Below are 18975 nucleotides of genomic sequence, written 5' to 3'. Positions count from 1 at the left end.
AGAATATTGTGTAGGTCAGGGAGTGTCTGTAGATGTATCTCTTCTTTTATTCTCTTCTAAGAGGCAGCTGAGTGAGGGGCAAGAGAACCCACTAGGCTTGGAGACCCCAGCTGTCATGCTTACCAGTGCCCCTAAATGGCTGTGTGGTCCTGGGCAAATCACTGAACCTCTTCCCTCATCTGCAAAACTGGACGCCATGATTTGAAGGCCCTTCTCACTCTGTCTTAGGGGCAGGTCAAGCACTGCTCCCAAGCGCAAGCCACTCTACGGAGCTGGGCAGAGAACCCAGTTTTTCTCGCTCAGAGTCTGTTTTCTTTCCATGACGTCTTTCTATAGCCTTAATTCGGGAAGTAAGGTGGAATATCTCATAAAAAGTGATGACTGGGGAAGGGGAGGCCCTAAGTTGGCTATGAATCTGTAAACGTGTTCCAGGTGAAGTTGAGATAAGGGTCTGTGAATGTACCAGAGAGAGCCTGAGGACCTTCTGCCATGGTAGAGAAAGAAGTCCTTTTCCCAGGAAGCCCAGACATCCATCTCTTGTCCTTGCTGCCATAAAGGAGGCAGATGTAGAAACTCATGGGCAAGGAAGCCATGCTTGTCTTCTGGGTCATTCTAAGGGAGATCACACGTTCACATCTGGAGGAAAACTATGTTGTGTACAACAAGCAACACAGACACACATCTGAAGACAATAAAAGCCTAGCCCTTACCTTCTCCAGGACTTCCAACCAATGTGGAAATAAGGAGGGAGCTATGTCAATGTACTATGAAAAACACGCTCATTAAAACCATGGCAATAGCCCAGGGAGCCAGAAAGGATTTGGTGTTGGGGATACTTACGCTCAAGTCCCATCTCTGATACTCACTAGCTCTATGGCCATTAACATGTCAATAACCTCTCTGGGACTCAGTGTATTCATCTAAACAATGGAAATAATGCCTTTAGTGTAGAGGTTCTTAACCTGGAGTACACAAATAGCAGGTGTCTGTGGACAAATTTCAGGAATTCCTATGAATGTGGGTGGGAAAAATTGCATCTTTCTCTCAATGTAATTGTTCTCCTTTGTAATCCTAAGTATTTTTATTTTATGCATTTAAAGACATTATGGGGAGCAGGGGTCCTTAGGTTTCAGTAAGAGTAACACAGTGGGAAGAGTGTGAGTCAGGAAGACCTGAGTTCAAATTCAGCCCCAGCCACTTAAGAGCTGTGTAACCCTGGACAAGTCATTTAACCTCTTTTTGCTTCCATTTCTTCAACTACAAAATGGGGATGATAACAACACTTGCCTCCCAGGGTTGTTGCGAGAATCAAATGAGATAATAATTATAAAGATGTTTAGCATTCAGTGGGTACTATATTAATGCTTATACTTTTCCCCTTTCACCAACGGGGCCCAGCCTCCCCCCCAAAAAAAGAAAAAAATGGTCAGGAATCCTGCTCTAGTCCCTATCTCATAGGTTTGCTGTGGAAATCAAATGATATGGTTTTTGTAAAATTCTTTGTGGATCTTAAGCATCTATCTAAACATCACCTATTATTCTCAGAGTAGTTTGTGGCAAAGCTGTGATATCACCACCAGTTTCTGACATGAGAACAACAGACCTGAATGGCATCATCAAAGGGCCACTTGGTGACTGCTACACTTGCTTTGTTGCACTTCAGATCTTTTGGTGTCAGTTTGCTCACGTGTGACCTGACAGGGGCTTACCCCAGATCCTCTGATGCAGGCCCATGCTCTCCTATAGCCATCTTCCATGTTGACTTGTCCCAATCTTTGATTTCTCCTAATCTACTGGCTCATTGCCTACTACCTACAAACACTTCCAGATCTTGATACTTTAAAAAACCCTTAATTTGACCCTACCATGCCATCCTATTCCAGGTGGGCACTCAGTAGCTCTGTGTGCTAACCAACAATGCCAACATGACTAACACCAGCTTCTCTTCTGTCTGGTGGTAACCTTGAAGGCATGTTGTGAGAATCACCACTGAAACTTACCATCTAAATGGAATCATATGATTTTCAACCTTTCTTTACAAAGAAGATGCCACAACAGCCCTGCCGTAGGTGTAAAACAGCATGCCCCCTCCCCTGACATTTACTATATTACTTCTGCCTTTGATGAATCATGGCATGAGAAAATTCCTCCAAAATGTCATGTGAGTGTTTCTCCCAAGCTGGGCTGACATTATTATTACAGCCATGCCTGATTTGTACATTATGAATTCAATTTGCAAGAGTATGCATGAAACAAAACAAATCCAAAAGTGCTGATGGTGCATTTGGATCTTTGTAGTAAGCCACCAATCTTTCTTAATGCTCTCTTTAAATCACAAGAGTACCTGGGAACTGTATTAATGACATCATCCCATTCTTGCTCCTCACGTGAAGGTGCTTCAGTGTAGCCCCTTCAGAAGGAAGCCCACAGTTTGGGTGACATCAAGTCCTCAGCGAGGAGAATGCCTGGTTTCAATTAAGGACATGATCTAAAAATAACTCCTCAGAAACGAAGGGCGAAGCCATCTCCGCTATCATGCCAAAGATCTCATGTTCCTATAGATTCCTTGTTATATCCCATGGGTTAGGCCATGTGGTCCCAAACCACAGGAACAGGAACAGGAAAAGCCTAAGCAAAATCCATCTAGATAGGAAATTTCAACGTATACTTCAAATGAGCGTAAATAAACTAATAACATGTTTTAATGTAACCCAAGAGAGACATATGGTGGACATGAATAACATGTAACCAGTAAAAAAATTCCATAGGAGAAATAACCCAAAAAGCTGTTGTGAAAGGGATGTATGAGAGGGAAAGTAGGTGGGCTGTGCATACCATTGGTGCCAGAGATAACGGGTGAACAGTCCATGTTCTCCAATCCCTTGTTTGGGGACATGAAGCTGTAACATTCTTCACATTGACTGAATATCGAGGATGGGCTCAGTGTCAAGAGCTCCACAACTCTTAGTTTCTTAACTTTTTTTTGTTTACACCCCGCCCCCTCCTTAGGCAGACCAGTGAAACCTGTGAACCCTTATTCACAAGCATGTTTTTTTTTTCCTTTTCCTTTTATTTGTGAGGCAATTAGGGTTAAGTGACTTGCCCAGGGTCACACAGCTAATAAGTGTCAAGTGTCTGAGGCCATATTTGAACTCAGGTCCTCCTGACTCCAGGATTGGTGCTCTATCCACTGTGCCACCCAGCTGCCTTACGCAAGCATGTTTTTAAATGTGTAAAATAAAATACATAAGATTGCAAAGGAATTCAATGATATGGTCATAAAGATGCAATTTTTCCCATCCATGTTCACAGACCCAATGAGATTTATTCATGCCTAAGAAGGCCTGATCCAGAGGAAAGCCTCAGAAAGTTGGGTAGATCCTACAATGGAGGATCATAGGAGAACATAGACAAGAGGTGTTCATGATAAGAAGGTGACTTACAACCAGCACTGCTGGAATGAAAGCCCACATGGATGAGAATGCAATTCTACAGATATATCAAAGTATCAAATATTAATCTCACTTAAATGAAAGAAAGTAAAAACCTATTTTTCAAAGGATTTTGATAGAAATCATGACATGAGAATTCTTTCATAAAAGGTGTTTTCAATTTAAGATTTGGTAAATATGTCAGTGAAAACTAAACTTAACAAAATGGACAAAAATGGATTCTTTTAAATGAAAAAATCGCAGTCCTTTCACATGAAAGATTCAGTCCTCTTATATCTGAGCTTCTAATAACTAGCCTTGTGACAAAAATGGACATTCAATAAATGTGAAGAATGCTGCCGCCTCATGGTCCTACAGATGTTATACTGTAACACCAAAATAATATGGACATCATCTTTTTACAAATAGAACCTTCATTCCACATGTGTCCATTCATCCCAACCAAGGAAAACGCTATTACAAGGGAATAACGTAAAGATGGGATTCTAAAGTGTACAGTAAAGTCAATTGAAAAATTCAGAAAATACTTGGAACTGACTTGAGGTGGGATGCCACTGAGTGGATGCCAGGGTTCTCCATTCAGAAGAGAGGGGCTGACAATCTTGTACCCACCAGGATGGTCCCTTGTTCTTGTTGGTGGTCCAGAGACTCCCAAGGTGCTCCCCACGATCACACCTGCAAGTCAAAGACCAACAGTGCACTGGTTTATATCTTAGTGAGCAAGGGTTCAGCATAGGCAGCTTATTACTGACATGACTTGGTTTTTCAAAGGTTTATAAAATTAGAAATATAGAAAATCTGACCTTTTTATATACAGAAAAGGAAACTGATGTCCAGAAGAGTTCAGTTACTTGCCCTAAAATGGCATTTCTGGGCTCCCAACCCTAGTCTACTGGCTCCATGTCCAGTGTCCCTTCCATTTGCTCACCTTTACCTCCCCCATGGTCCCTAAGCTGGACCTTGAAGAAAGAAAAGAATTTCAACCAGCAGAGACAAGGAGGAAGTGTGTTCCAGCCATGAGGGGCAGCCCACACAAATGTGTAGATGTGGGAGAGGGAAGGGGATTATGCCCCCCCCCAAATTACTAAACTGCACACACCTTTTCACCTAGTAATACATCTACTGCCCTACACCCTGAAGAAATAAATGAAAGAGGGAAAGGACCTACATGAACAAAAATATTCATATCAGCTCTTTTTTGCAGTAGGAAAGAACTAGAAATTGGGGCGATGCCTTTCAATTAAGGATTGGCTGAGCCAATAATGTCAAATGAATGTAATGGAATACTATTGCACCATAAGTAAGGACAAGAGGGATAGTGTCAGAGAAACCTCAGGGACTTGTACAGACTGATGCAGAGAATGTGAGCAGAACCAAGAGAACAATTTACACAATAACAACCACATTTGTAAAGACAAAGGACATTGACAGACCTAAAAACTCTGATCAATGCAATGACAAGCCATGTTTCCAGAGGACCAAGGACGAAGCATGCCACCTACGTGAGAGACACAACAGACTCAAGATGTAGAATGAAAGACACCTTTTCTTTCTTTCTTTCTTTCTTTCTTTCTTTCTTTCTTTCTTTCTTTCTTTCTTTCTTTTTTTGACATGGCTGATATGGAATTTGTTTTGGCTAAGTATGTATATTTGTCACAAGCATTCTTTTCTTCTTTTTAAATGGAGAGGTAGGATGAGAGGGAGAGAAAATAAATGCTTATTCATTGAAAAACAAAGTAAATTCAAGGTTAAAAAATCATCCAGTGGGCCAATGTGGTTGGAATGCAGAGGGCCAAAAGGGGAGTTGTGCTCAACAGCCCTGGCAAGATAAGAAGCAAGCGCGCTGGGGCTGACTGGCTCTAGGGGCCAGCCCAGGAATGTACATGTTCCCCTCTGGGCAGCAGGCAGCCAATATTAGGCTAATTCCCTTTGGCCACACTTTACTGAGACTAATTTGAGCTGTTTCAATGAGTCACTTAAATTCAGGGTGAGTCTGTTCACATCCTCAGTCTTGGCTGCTCAGACCAACCAGGCAAGTCACGGCAAGAGCATGTGGTCCACCCAGTGGGACACTGTTTTTTGCTGCCCCAGCTGTCTGTTGAATTCTGTCTTTACCTATAAAGACACCCTCCGTTTAACCCCATCTCCATAAAAATAGCCCAAATGTCGACATAACCTTTTTCTTTCCTCTAGAGTGCCCCTATCTTTTTTTCTTAAACAAATCCAGTTCTAGCTTTTAAACAAATTCTGCCGATGAGGTCAGCTCCTGGCTTTTTCATTATATCCTATTCTATCCTATAAGGTAAAGGATGATCCCAGACTTCCTCCTCTGCAAGCTCCATTTCTTCAGCTGGTCCTCATAATTTTTTCGGGTCTGACTCATAATCATGCAGTTTTAAGTTACTAAGGACTGCACATTTATTGGGCACAAATGGTATTGAAATTTTAATCCTAGACATTTTACAGGTCCCCGAATACTTTTAAAGCCCCACCATTGTATCATTCTTTTGGTGGAAGTCTGCAGTAATATTCAATTTAACAAGTTAGACGAAGATTTTACAAAGGATTAATACTCAAAAGTGTTGGCGGTCTGAAATTAATTGTCTCTCCAGAAACTCAGGCTAGGTATAGTATGTCTCATCAGAAGTGTCCAGAAACAGCAAAAAGCTGAGCCCTAAGACAGAGCTGGGGCTACATACCCCAAAGGACAGACCCTTTGGAAAATTCATGTATGAGATGATGAAAGAGGAATACCTTTCATTTCAGAACTAACATATTAATCAAACTAAATGATTATGAAGATGGAAAATGGAGAGGAACACACTGTCAGATTCAAACAGATTTATCTAAATTTCTCTCTTATCTACAGCCTCCTGCAGTGTGGAATGCTAGAAAAAGTACAAAATTTGGAGTCTGAGAACCTGGGTTCAAGTCCACTCTCAATCACTTAATATCTGCAAGCTAAGGAGACAACTTGGTTTAGTGAAAAGAAGGTTGGATTTGAAGTCTGGGGACTTGTTGCTTATGCTGTCTTTTATGCCCCCATATGACCTTGGATAGGATACCTAAATTCACTGAACTTAAGTTTCTCATCTGTAAAATGAGAGGGCTAGACCAGATGATCTTTAAAGTCCCATTCAGCTTGACATCTGTGAGCCCAGTATATTTTGTGGGACTCATTTCTCCCTTCTGAGCCTCAGTTTCCTCACCTGAAAAATGAGATAGTTGGACTGAGTGCTATTAGCTGAGGTCTTTCTAGTCTAAACAGAACTTTTGTAGAGTTTTTTTGTTTGTTCTCAAAATGGGTTTTTGGGAGCAGAGAATCCTCATCAGTGCTTAAGTGAAAGTTAACAAGAATTTTCTAACCCTAAGTCAGAGTTGTATAGGGCAACAGGCTAAAGCCTGTTCAGCACTCAACATGAGCAGGCAAAAGAACAAATTTAGCCCTGTAGCTTTTTTCTCTCCTTTTAGTGAGTTACAATGTGCCCAAAGCTCCTGCAGCTGTGTACTGAAATAGGTCATAGCATGCATTTATCAGGGAGAGGCTTAATTAATAGTACTCACTCACATTATATGTATGTATTCATGTGTATATGTATATTGATTCACCCATACATATGCATATACATATACATGGATGTGTATATGAGCACACTTCCAGCCTTCTCTACCCTATCTCTGCTCATCATACTTAGAAACTTCAATATTCATGTTGATGTCCTTTTTGTCACCTTCTCACCTTCTATGAAATAAAAATTTCCATTCTTACTACTCAGGAAAGGTATTGGCCACATCTTAGCCAGCTCCATCATATCCTGTTCTATCCTGTAAGGTAAATGATGATCCCAGCTCTGAGAGTTTCTCATAATTTTGGGTCTGACTCATAATCGATCAGGTAAAGACTGAACTTAGTGGCCCCCAAGCCTTTTTTTCTGCTCAGAGATTTTGTGATGGACTCATGAACTCTGCAAGAAGCAGATGGTTCTGCAGCAGACTATTTCCAAAGGACACTAAAATCCACCCTCAGTCTGGAAAGCCCTTGAGAGTTGTCTACGTGCTTCTCTGTGCTAGGAGCTCATGGGTGAAGTTCAGATGAGTTGTACTAGATTGAAACTACACATCTACACAGCCAATGCCAGAGATAAAAAATGTCTATTACTTGGCCAGATTGCTAGAGGTCATATACAGATATCCAGATATTTAGAACCATGCAGACAAAACATGCAGATGACTGAGTGCGTAAGCTACATGATCTGGTGCTCTACGAGCATCTGTTAGGCACTAGTATATTCCAGGCACTGGTTTGAGTGCTGGGGACACAGAGAAAAGCAAAAGTAGAGTCACTGCCCTTTCCACTCCCATTTAAGGGTTCTAGAGTGGAAAGAGCACCGAGACTGACTGGAGTCAGAGAACTTGGGTTTGAATCTGGCTTCTTTCTGTCCCTTAGTTTCTCTGTGACCCTGGGGCAAGTCACTTAATCTCTCTGGGACTTAGTTCCTCCTCATAAAATGACAGAGGTTTACCTAGAGGACTTTGGAGGTGTAGCTCCAGACCTAAGATCTTTGAAGCTGCTTTTGTTTCTGAATATTCAGAGAGGATTCAGTGAGCAGACAGTGGTGATCTTTGTTGGCCTTTACATAACCCTTTTTAGAGGCTGAGTCAGGGTGAGCTCTTTCTTTATCCTCAATGTACACAAAGAATGAGACCATGTCTGAGCTCTCCAGAATCGGGAGTGGTGCAAGATCCTTCCAGAGGTGTTTGCCATGACAATCCCCTTTGTGATAAGGTTTGCTTATGTATTTATACACTGAGTATTTCTTTAACATGATGCAAATAAAAATGTTATTTGTGCACCATGGCTAGACAGAATGGATTCCACACAGCTGGGAAATATCAGGGTTTATTTTATAGAGTCATCTCAATGACAAACCATAAAAGCAAATCTTGAATGATTTGTACGTAGTCCTAGATAACCAGGCAAACAAAAGAAAATATGACCTGATAAAATATACAGTTTGCATACATTTTATATTTTATGATATTTGGGCACCAACAGAACACAGTTGGCTCAATAAAGACAGTAACAGTTTACATTAGCAATGGAGTCCCACTTTGTACATATTTACAGAAATACCCTCTTTTTTGCACTTCTGATATTTTTTAAAGTTATACTCTTTTAGCTTCATAAAGGAAACAGCCTTTTAAATATTTTTATTTCTAACGTTGATGTCTTTTGGAACAATTTGCTCTATCTTCTTTACAAGCAGCGTGAGTCTATTTCACTCTCATTCCTCTGTGGCATGACTGACTCTCTTTAGACAGAACTGAGCCAGGCCAGAAGGAAAAGCCCAAGGCCTTTTGCATCTCCATACATGGTGAGTTGTTGCAAAACAGCTGGAAAGTCGGAGGTTTGGGGGGTTGACCTTGGGAGTGATGATAAGTTTCCATTGGGACCGTGGAAATAACCCTATCACAGATCTTCCTTTCATTCCAATTTCCAATAATTCCTGGATTCTTCATAGCTTTCTCTCTTGGTTCTCATCTCATTTCCCCATTGTGGTTTTATTTTACTTTCCCTTCATTATGAAATTTGAACAATTAATTTTCCTAATGTATCTGTGCCCTGATTCATTTTTCATCTAGACTGTAAGGTCCTAGAGCACCATCATGACATCAACCATTTTCCATCCTGCTCCTTCCCCATTTCCTTCCCAGGACTTATCAGTGCAATGCCTCTACCCAAACCAATGGGGAGTTTCTCCTAAAGGATTATTCATTTGGAGCTAGAGAGTCCTCAGGGGCTGTCTAGACCAAGCTCCTCATTTTATAAATGAACGGAATGGGGTGTGGAGAAGTGCATCAGCATAGAGGATTTGAACCCAGGTCCTCCACCAAACCCATTGCTTTTCCCACTGTACTGGGAGGAGATGGGGAGTGATCCTTGCCCTTATTTTACTTTGTTTCCCATAACTGTGTCTCAGTCCCAATTCTGTGAAACCTCTGAAGACATTTAGCATTCAGGTAAAAAATATAAAACCAAGTAACCTAATAATAAGAAAATAATGGCATTCCCATTCCTGCTGACATCCTGCTAAGTCAAACCTCAGTGGATTTCAGTAGGCCATCAGGGAACATGTGATCAGGAGATTGTCAGGGAGGACAATATCAACTCATCATTCACAGAACATCCTGTACATGATGTCGAACAGAGAGTGGGGTCCATTCACAGAGCCGTGGAGCTGGGCAGAGGGAAGGGGGGAAGGACCAATGGCTAGCCGCCCCTGCTGAGGGACAGCATCTCTGCAACACTGGAAGACAATCATGAAGATACCTACTTTAAATAGAAACTTATTTCTCTCAGTCAAATAATCTGACAGACCTGAATAGAAATCCCATGGGCCTGACAAGGGAGCTTATCTTTTCAGGGCAGTGCCAGGATAAAGACAGGCCCTTTTCTCATACCTGGAATCTCAGCAAGATAACCTTGTCAAGTTTTCAATCCATCTCTTTGTCAGTTCCTCAAGCAGAGATAGAGAAAGAGGTAAGCGAGACGATGGCTAAAGAAAAGTACAAAATGGGAAATGGTTAATTAGGGAAATCGTGAGGTCGGACAGACTTGGGATAGCCAATTCTTTAATGAAGTTTCAAGTGACCGGAAGATAAGCCAGGGAAGGTTTCCTTGAAGAAGCTGAGAAAGGGTCCTGCCCAGAATCTCAGGTGCTCATTCGAATGAATGAGGTGGCTCCATTAGATCGAGACTTGGCATGACCTTGAGAGGTCAGCCAGTCCAACCTCCTCACAACAGAGACTCAGAGCAGTCAAGCAGTTTGTTCAAGGCCCTATGGGTAGTGAGCAACATCACAGCTCTAGAGTTGTCATCTTGTTTAACCCCATTTTACAAATGTGGACTCTGAGGTCCAGAGATTAAGGCACTCACCCAAGTTGGTACAAGTTAGTAGGTGACAAAGCCAGGATTTGACTAGAGGTGCTTGGGTTCAAAACTCAGAGCTCTTTCCATCATATGAGGAAAAATAAATAAGTGTAATACAAATTGTTGTTGCTCGTCCTTCATTTTCAAAGACAACCAATGACATCACGGGGTGGGGGGGTTATATCTTGACTTATATGTGAATTGGATTTAAGCGAAGCAGAGTTGCACAATGCCGTGAGCCTCACTCTCTTCTGGAGTCATCAAAGTCCAGTGGCAGGACACAATACAAGACAGATGGATGCAATGGATGACTTTGGGATCTTTGATGCCTAACCACGCTCTAAGTGCTCCACAGCACCTGCTCCAGATGCCTCCATGGCAAATCTTTCTCATCTGCCCATTCTGCTGGGGGAAGTCTTCACATGCCTGTCTTGGACATCCCCTAACTCAGTGATGGGTCTGAGGCCTGTTGGTTACTCTCAAGATGGGTTGGCCCATCTGCTGAGATGGTTTTGCCAGGGTATGGTGGCTGTGCATGAGATAGCCTCTTGAACCTACACGTGAGAGTTGGGTGGCAGGTGGACACCAAAGGTGGATGAGCAGCCCTCACCCCAGAGGGGTGAGTCCTCCTGCAATACCACATGTACCCCAGATAGACATAGACACAATGACCAAGTTTCTTGGAGATCGAAAAAAAAGCACAAAAACTATGGACAATTAATTGTTCCAGTTCCATTATGAAAAGCCCATACGTCCATAGGGTTCAAGGTAAAAGAGCTATCCAGCTCTCGTGGAATCCAGGAATTCTTAATCTGGGTCCTTGACTTGTGTTTAAATTTTTTCCATGAATTTTATCTCAATATGATTGGTTTCCTTTCCAAGCAATGCTTTGTCTTATTTTTTGCATATAGAATCATTATTCTTTGAAAGGTTCTTAGGTTATACTAGACTGACTGCCAAAGGATTCCATGACAGAGGAGAGGGTCAGGACCCTTGGGCTAATCCAATATCCTCATTTTGCTGATGAGGAAACTGAGGCCCGTGGACACAGAGTGACTTCATCCAAGGTCATATAGGTGACAGAGCTGGGGAAATCAAAAGTCAAAATCCAGGGAAATCTGAAGAGAAGAGATTCATTTGCCTGATTCTCTCAGAGGTCCAAGGTTGTGTTTATGAAATGTCCAGTTTTAATTTTTAAAAAAAGTTTTAAAAGCAGTCTTTAGAGACTTGGAATCATGGCAAAGAGATGATTGCTAGAGAGGATGTTTAGAGAGGCTGTGAGGGGTAGCAGCTTGAGTGATGGACTTGGCGTCAAAAAAATGTGGACTTGAATCCCAGTTCCACAACTGACTCTCTGTGTAACATTGGGCAAATCATAGTATTCTTCTAAGCCTCAGTTTTTGCGTCTTAAATTGGTGATGACCATTCTTGTCTTTCCTACATCACAGGTCTATTAATATGAAAACACTCTAAGATGGAGCATTAGAGGCAACCCAGCCAAACTCTCTCAACATTCAGCTCCAAACAACTTTAAAATAACTCTTCAAATCAAATTTTGGAGGGCCAGAGACAAACAAAGGTCAGGGTGAGATATTTTTCTGGCCTAAGAAAACTTAGAAGGTTAGCTATAGAAGTTTGTGACACTGAAATGGAAGTCTCTCTAGAACCCACATAAAAGCAGCAGCACTGGGAGCTCTCAGTCCAAGGACAGTAAGGAGGTCAGATAACTGGACAGAAAGAGATGACAGGACCTTTTGATGGTACTGGATATAGGTGGCATTGATTGGCAACTCTACTGCCCATACACAGTTCTAGGGTGGAGATGAGCACTGGGTGTCAGTCAGAAGGGAGAAAGGACCCTGGTCACAGTTTCAAGCAAAGAGGAGTGCCCTTGTAGCTGCGGGGGACTAGGGACCCTTCCTGGGTAAAGACCAGAGCACAGATCAAAAGAGCAGTGATCATACCTCTCCCCAGATCGCACCACCTTGAAAGCATCAAAACTTGCAGAACCCCCAGAGCTAGCTCTGACAATAGCAGCACAAAGAAGCCTGAAGCTTAGGTCAGTGCCTTTCCACTCCCAGGTGAGCAGAGTTCACTCTAGCATAAAATTCAAATTCAATAAATAGGCTGGAAAAAAGAGAAAACAAGAAATAAAGAATGTGAACACACAAAAAAGCTGGTATATGTGATGGAATATGATTGTGCTATAAGAAATGACAAGCAGGATAATTTCAGAAAGGTCTGGAAAGATTTGTATGAACTAATGTATAGTGAAGAGAGCAGAGCCAAGAAAACATTGTGCACAGAGACATATATATATATATATATATATATATATATATATATATTTTAGTAAGGCAATTGGGGTTAAGTGACTTGCCTAGGGTCACACAGCTAGTAAGTGTAAAGTGTCTGAGGTCAGATTTGAACTCAGGTACTCCTGACTCCAGGGCCAGTGCTCTATCCACTGTGCCACCTAGCTGCCCCAGAGACAGCAATATTGTTTGATAAAGAACTGTGAATGACTTAACTATTCTCAACAATACAATGATCCAAGACAATCCCAAATGACTAATGATGAACATACTATCTACCACCAAAGAAAGAAGTGATATTGATTGAACACAGACTGAAGCATGCTATTTTTCACTTTTATTTTTTTCTTTTATTCAAATTTTCTTATACAAAATGACTAACATGGTCATATTTTACACAACTGCATATGTATAACCTATATCTGATTGCTTTACACCTCAGGGAGGGGGAGGGAAGGGAGGGAAGGAGGGATAGAATTTGGAACTCATAACTTTAAATAAAAATGTTTATTTTTTTAAAGAAGCTCCCAGATCAAAGAGAAAATACTTCAAGTAGATGTCAAAAAATTAATATTGTGGCAGCTTGTGCCAACCATGGGAATCTCCAGGGACAACTGGTGCAAGCCGCTGCAAGACATGGCAAGCGCAAGCCCTACCACAAGAAGTGCAAGGATGAGCTGGGCTGCCCCCCCACCAACAGCAAGATTGGCCCCCACACATCCACACTGTGCGCGTCTGAAGAGGCAACAAAAAGGACCGGGCATTGAGGCTGGACATGAGCAACTTCTCCTGGGGCACCGAGTGCTGCACCCACAAAACAAGGATTATTGATGTGGTCTACAATGCATCCAACAATGAGCTGGTCTGGACCAAGATGCTGGTGAAGAACTGCATTGTACTCATCCACAGCACCCCATATTGCCAGTGGTATGAGTCCCGCTATGCCCTGCCCCTGGGCCAGAAGAAGGGAGCAAAGCTGACTCCTGAGGAGGAAGAAATTTTAAATAAGAAGCTGGTGAAGAAGATCCAGAAGAAATATGAGGAGCGGAAGAAGAATGCCAAGATCAGCTCACTTCTGGAGGAGCAGTTTCAACAGGGCAAGCTCAAGGCCAGGCCAGCGTGGCTGAGCAGATGGCTACGTGCTGAAGGGCAAAGAGCTGGAGTTCTACCTGAGAAAGATCACGGCCCAAAAGGGCAAACAAACCCTGACCTGGACATAGCCCTAAGCCAGACACTCGCTTATGGAATAAATCCTCCAGATTGTCAAAAAAAATTAATATTGTGCAGCCACAGTCAGGATCACACTATATCTAGTGGTTTCCACATTAGAGGAGCAAAAGACTTGGAATATGATATTCCAGAATGCAAAGGAGAGAGAATTACAACAAAAATAACCTACTCAGCAAAACTGAGTATAATGTATAATTCTTGGAAGGAAAAATTGAACATTTAATGAAATAGAGGACTTTCAAGAATTCCTGATGAAAAGACCAGAGCTGAGTAGAAAATTTGACATTCAAACACAAGACTCAAGAGAAGCATTAAAAGGTAAACATGAGAGAGAAATCATAAGGGCCTCAGCAAAGTGACATTTCTATATGGGGAGATGACACATGTAACTCCTAAGAACTTTATCATCATTAAGGCAGTTAAAAGGAATTTTGATATACAGAGGGCATGGGTGTAAGTTGATGGTGTTGGAATGATTTCTAAAAATATGGAGGAGCAAGAAGCAGGAATGCACTGGAAGAATGGGGAGGGAAGAGGTAGAATGGGGGAAAATATCTCACATAAAAGGGACATACAAGGAAGAGCTTTCCCAGTAGAAGGGGAAATTGGAGTTTCTCGGTCAATGCTTGAATCTCATTCTCTTGTTAGAATTGGTTCAAAGAGGGAAGAATATACATTTGTGTGAATGTATATATGTATATGTATTTATGTGTGTATATGTACACATATATACATATAAAGAGAGCATTATGTCTATATACATACAGAGTTCTATAAAGAAACGTTAACTAACCCAATAAAGAAATAGGAGGGGAAGGAGCTAAGAAAAAGGGGGGAACACATGAAAGGGAGAAAGATTAGAGGTAGTAGTGGTTAGAAGCAAAATAGACTTTTGAGGAGGGAGAGGAGAGAGAGAGAGAGAGAAGAAATGAAAGAAAAGGGGATAGAGGGAAATACATAGTAATCATAACTGTGAATCTGATGACCTCACCCATTAAACAGAAGCAGAGAGCAAAATGGATTAGAAATCAGAACCCAACAATATGTTGTTTACAAGAGATACACTTAGGACAGAAAGGCACACATACAGAGTTAAAATAAAGGGCTGGAGCAGAATCTAATATGCTTCAGCTGAACTAAAAAAAACAAAACAAAACAAAACAAAGAAGGCAGGGTTAGCAATCACGATCTCAGACAAAGCAAAAGCAAAAATGGGCTTGATTAAAAGGGATAATCAGGGAAACTACATTTCGCTGATAGGTATCAAAAACAATAAAGTAATATCAAAAAATTTTATGACAATTTCTCTGATAAAGGCCTCATTTCTCAAATATACATTGAGTGTAGAACTGAATCAAATTTAGAAAAATAAAAGCCATTCACAAATTGATAAATGGTTAAATAATATAAACAGGTATATTTCAGAAGAAGAAATTAAAGTTATTTATAGTCATATAAAAATGTTCCAAATCACTATTGATTAGAGAAAGGCAAATTAAAACAACTCTGAGGTACCACTTCACACTTAACAGAAATGGCAAATGCTGGAGAGAATGAGGGGGAAATGGTTACAGTAATGAACTCTTGGTGGAATAGGGAACTGGTGGTGAAGTGGTATAACCATTTTGGAGAACACCTTGGAACTATGCCAAAATGGCTATCAAACTGTGCATACCCTTTGGCCCAGCAGTATCACTACTAGGTCTGTATCCCAAAGAGATCAAAGACAAAAGAAAAGGAGCTTTATTGCAAAAATCTTTATATTAGCTCTTTTCTGGTAGCAAAGAATTGGAAATCGAGGGGATGCCCATCAACTGGGGAATGGCTGAATGAGTTGTGGCTTGTGATTGTGATGAAATACTATTGTGCTATGAGAAATATGAGGGTGATGGCTCCAGAAAAACATGGAAAGACCTATATGGATTGATGCAGTATGAAGTGAGCAGAACCAGGAAGGAGATCATTGTACATAGTAACACAATATTTAAATGATGTTCAACTGTGGAAGTCTTGGCTACTATGGTCAATACAATGATCCAAGACAATTTCAAAGGACTCACGATGAAAAAATGCTATCCATTTCCAGAGAGAGAACTGATGAAATCAGAGTGCAAATTGAAGTATAATTTTCTTCTTCGCTTTCCTTATTTTTCTAGCTTCCTTTTTGAAATATGGCTAATGTGGAAATGTTTTGCATGATTTCACATGTATAATTGATATCATATTACTTGCCTTCTCAGTGCGTGTGGGAGGGGGTTGGAGTGAAGGAGAGAATTTGGAACTCAAAATTTAAAAAGAAAAGAATGTTTAAAATAAATAAATAATCAATTAGGATTTTTTTAAAGAGGAAAGCACTCAATAAATGTGAGTTATTTTTATATTTCCAATCAGCTCTTTGGGCATTGTGTGTTTGTAGCTCCCAGCAATTGGCACAAACCATATAGAGCAGACAATTAACAAATATCTGTTGCATCAGCTGAACTTTATTTAACCCAAGGGTTCTTAAACTGGAATCAATGGACAAATTGGGGAGGGAAGGGAAAGCAAACTAGGATGGAAAAAAATGTAGACCTTTATTTCCTTTAATACAAAGGAAACTTTCCTTTTGTTTTCCTGCATGTTTTCTTTTATGCACTGCTGGTCAATGAAGACGTATTAAGCACCAACTATGTGTCAAGCACTGTGCTAAGCACTGGAAACATACAGAAAGGCGAAACACGGTCTTGCTCTTGAGGAGCTCACAATCCAATGGGGATGCACAAACTGCCCAGACGGATGGCCTAAGGGGCCCGTGACTCAAAAAAGGTTGAAGAAGCCCTGGTTTAACCAGTCGGGGCTTGGTTTTGTAGCATGACATTGATAAAAGGCTGACATCAAATTTTGCTTCTTTTACAACTGAAGCTGATATAAACTGATGAAGGACACAGTCATTCCCTCCAAGACAGGAGGCCCAAGCGTTGGAGACAGATGGGAAAAGGCTGCACCTCTAATTTAATCAGTGCCACGAGGAGACGTTTCTTCTACCATGCAGATCCTCGCCTTCTCTCTTAGAGAGTTGCCTAAAACATAGGGGAAGTGACTCACCCAGAGATTTGGAGATTTAGAGCTGAATGGGACCTTGGAAGCCAGACAGTCCAACACTCCCATTTAATACTTAGCACATAAGGTCACACAGTGACCAAGTAGCAGAGGCGGGATTTGAACACAGGTCTTTTACCTCCAAAATTCATTGATCTTCCCCTGTCCCATTTATCAAAATAAAAACAGGCTGGAGCTGTGCCCTGGAGTCAGGTGATAACTAATCTTGTGAGCAACAACACAAGAAGGCCTAAAACCATTCCCTACGAGGATGGAGAAGAAATTGAGGCTGTTTAACTTGGAAAATCAATTTAAGGAAATGGGGATAATCACCTTCAGTATTGGAAGGGTCTTCATGTACAAGAAGGGGTCGACTTATTCTGCTTTTCCAATGGAACAAATCTAGGAAGTCAGTCTCTGTGTAGGTCTTATCAAACTGTTTCTATGACCCTATGAACTCCCTGTCTTGGCACTCCAAACATCTGGCCTTATCTGGCTTCAGTGACATTCCCTGGAATCAAATCGTCAGAGTAAGCCCACCTCAGAGAAGAGGTTCCATGCCTATGACTGACTGGATTTGAAGGACGATGTCATTGGGCCATTCTGGCCCCCAATAAATATTTCTGGGCTGAGGGGCTGAAGAATGACACTTAAGCCTTTGGTTTGTTTACTGTAGATCTGACCTCCTGAGATGTCAAAAGTGGGGAATTCCAAACAATTTGCTGTCAGCAATTTCCTGCCTTATCGTCATCTCCCCCCACGTCTCCTTGGGCTCGCTCGACTCCACACAAGGAGCAGAACGAACCTATCATACGCCATTCTCCAGCCAGCTCCATTTCCAAGGCTGTCTTTGGAACAGCCTGCGCTGATGATTAAGTCATTGCTGCAATGAATTCTGCTGATATGTCATCCAAATGTCAGGTATTGTGCAACGACTGTCCTCAGTAGCTGTGACCTTGTCCTTCTCTTTGGCTGGTCCAATTTCTAATCCTATCCCAGCAACTGAACTTTTGAGAGGCCCAAAAGAGCTGTAAGGGGATCCAGGGAAGGCTGGAAGAGGGACCAGGCAATAAGGAGGGTGGGCTTGAAAATGTGTCCTTCCCATAGCCCAGATGGAGCTTCAAAAGGAATTGGCCAGAAAGTGGTGAGCTTTCATTACAAATCGGTTTTATACGAGACATCAAGTAGTCTAGTCATGCCTCTCTAAGACAATGCTATCTTGGTGGATCCCCACCATCTTTGATAGATCAAGCCTGTGTGTGACTCAAAGGACAATTGTGGAGAGTGTAAGTAGGCTGCAACATCTTTCCAGGGATGACGTGTGCCCCGGAAGCGGAAAATCTCTTCTTCTTGGAGGTCTGTGTCAGGATTGGGGTGAACACCTTTGAAGAACAGGCACTCACCTCCCTGTTTTGTGCCTCACTTGATGATAGTAATCAGAGGGTCCTCAAAGTCTGCTCTGTCCCACCTTTCAAGGAATGATATGCAGTTAGATGGGCCAACCACAGAGCTCACTCATCTTGGAAAGAAACCACAGCGGGACAATTAGGTGGTTTCATAGCTCAGCAGAGGAAGGTATAGGCTGGATCACCTTCAGGAATTTACAAAGTTATCTTAATAACTCCAAGCTGTTTCCTCAAACAAAGGCCCAGCTTCTTAGCCCCAATCAGTATTCTTTAGGGAATCCTGGAATTTGAGTCTCCAAAGACCTAAAGCTAAGAATGACACAAAGGGTAACGTAGAAGGATGGGATCAAAGGGGAGCAGGCTACAGGACATTATAAACCAAGGGTTATGTCGAAGCAGGATAAAAGATGTCATCCAAGAAATACCTGAAGGGAAAACATCATAGAATGAGAGTGAGGGATCACCAGAAGACAACCAGAGTACTCCACTGGTATTTTGTGATGTCACGAGAACTCAGAAAGATCCCCAGAAGATTGGATGGATCTCCTTGTAGTGAACTAATG

General features: G+C 41.7%; 1 protein-coding gene and 1 pseudogene across 1 annotated transcript in view; one reads left to right on the top strand and one right to left on the bottom strand.

The window, feature by feature from the left end:
* ADAM12 (ADAM metallopeptidase domain 12) overlaps nucleotides 1-18975 on the bottom strand; it is a 364014-nt gene that overhangs the window by 319300 nt on the left and 25739 nt on the right. Inside the window, exon 2 of the mRNA XM_043988643.1 lies at nucleotides 3991-4127. Within this exon, the coding sequence (XP_043844578.1) occupies nucleotides 3991-4127 (137 nt within the window). The remainder of the gene's footprint in view (nucleotides 1-3990; nucleotides 4128-18975) is intronic.
* On the top strand, nucleotides 13293-13918 carry LOC122740228 (annotated as a pseudogene).

Source organism: Dromiciops gliroides, chromosome 2 (assembly GCF_019393635.1).
Source record: "Dromiciops gliroides isolate mDroGli1 chromosome 2, mDroGli1.pri, whole genome shotgun sequence".
In the NCBI taxonomy this organism is placed as follows: Eukaryota; Metazoa; Chordata; class Mammalia; order Microbiotheria; family Microbiotheriidae; genus Dromiciops; species Dromiciops gliroides.
Note: the sequence above shows the minus strand (reverse complement) of the source record. Positions and strands in the feature narration are given on the sequence as shown.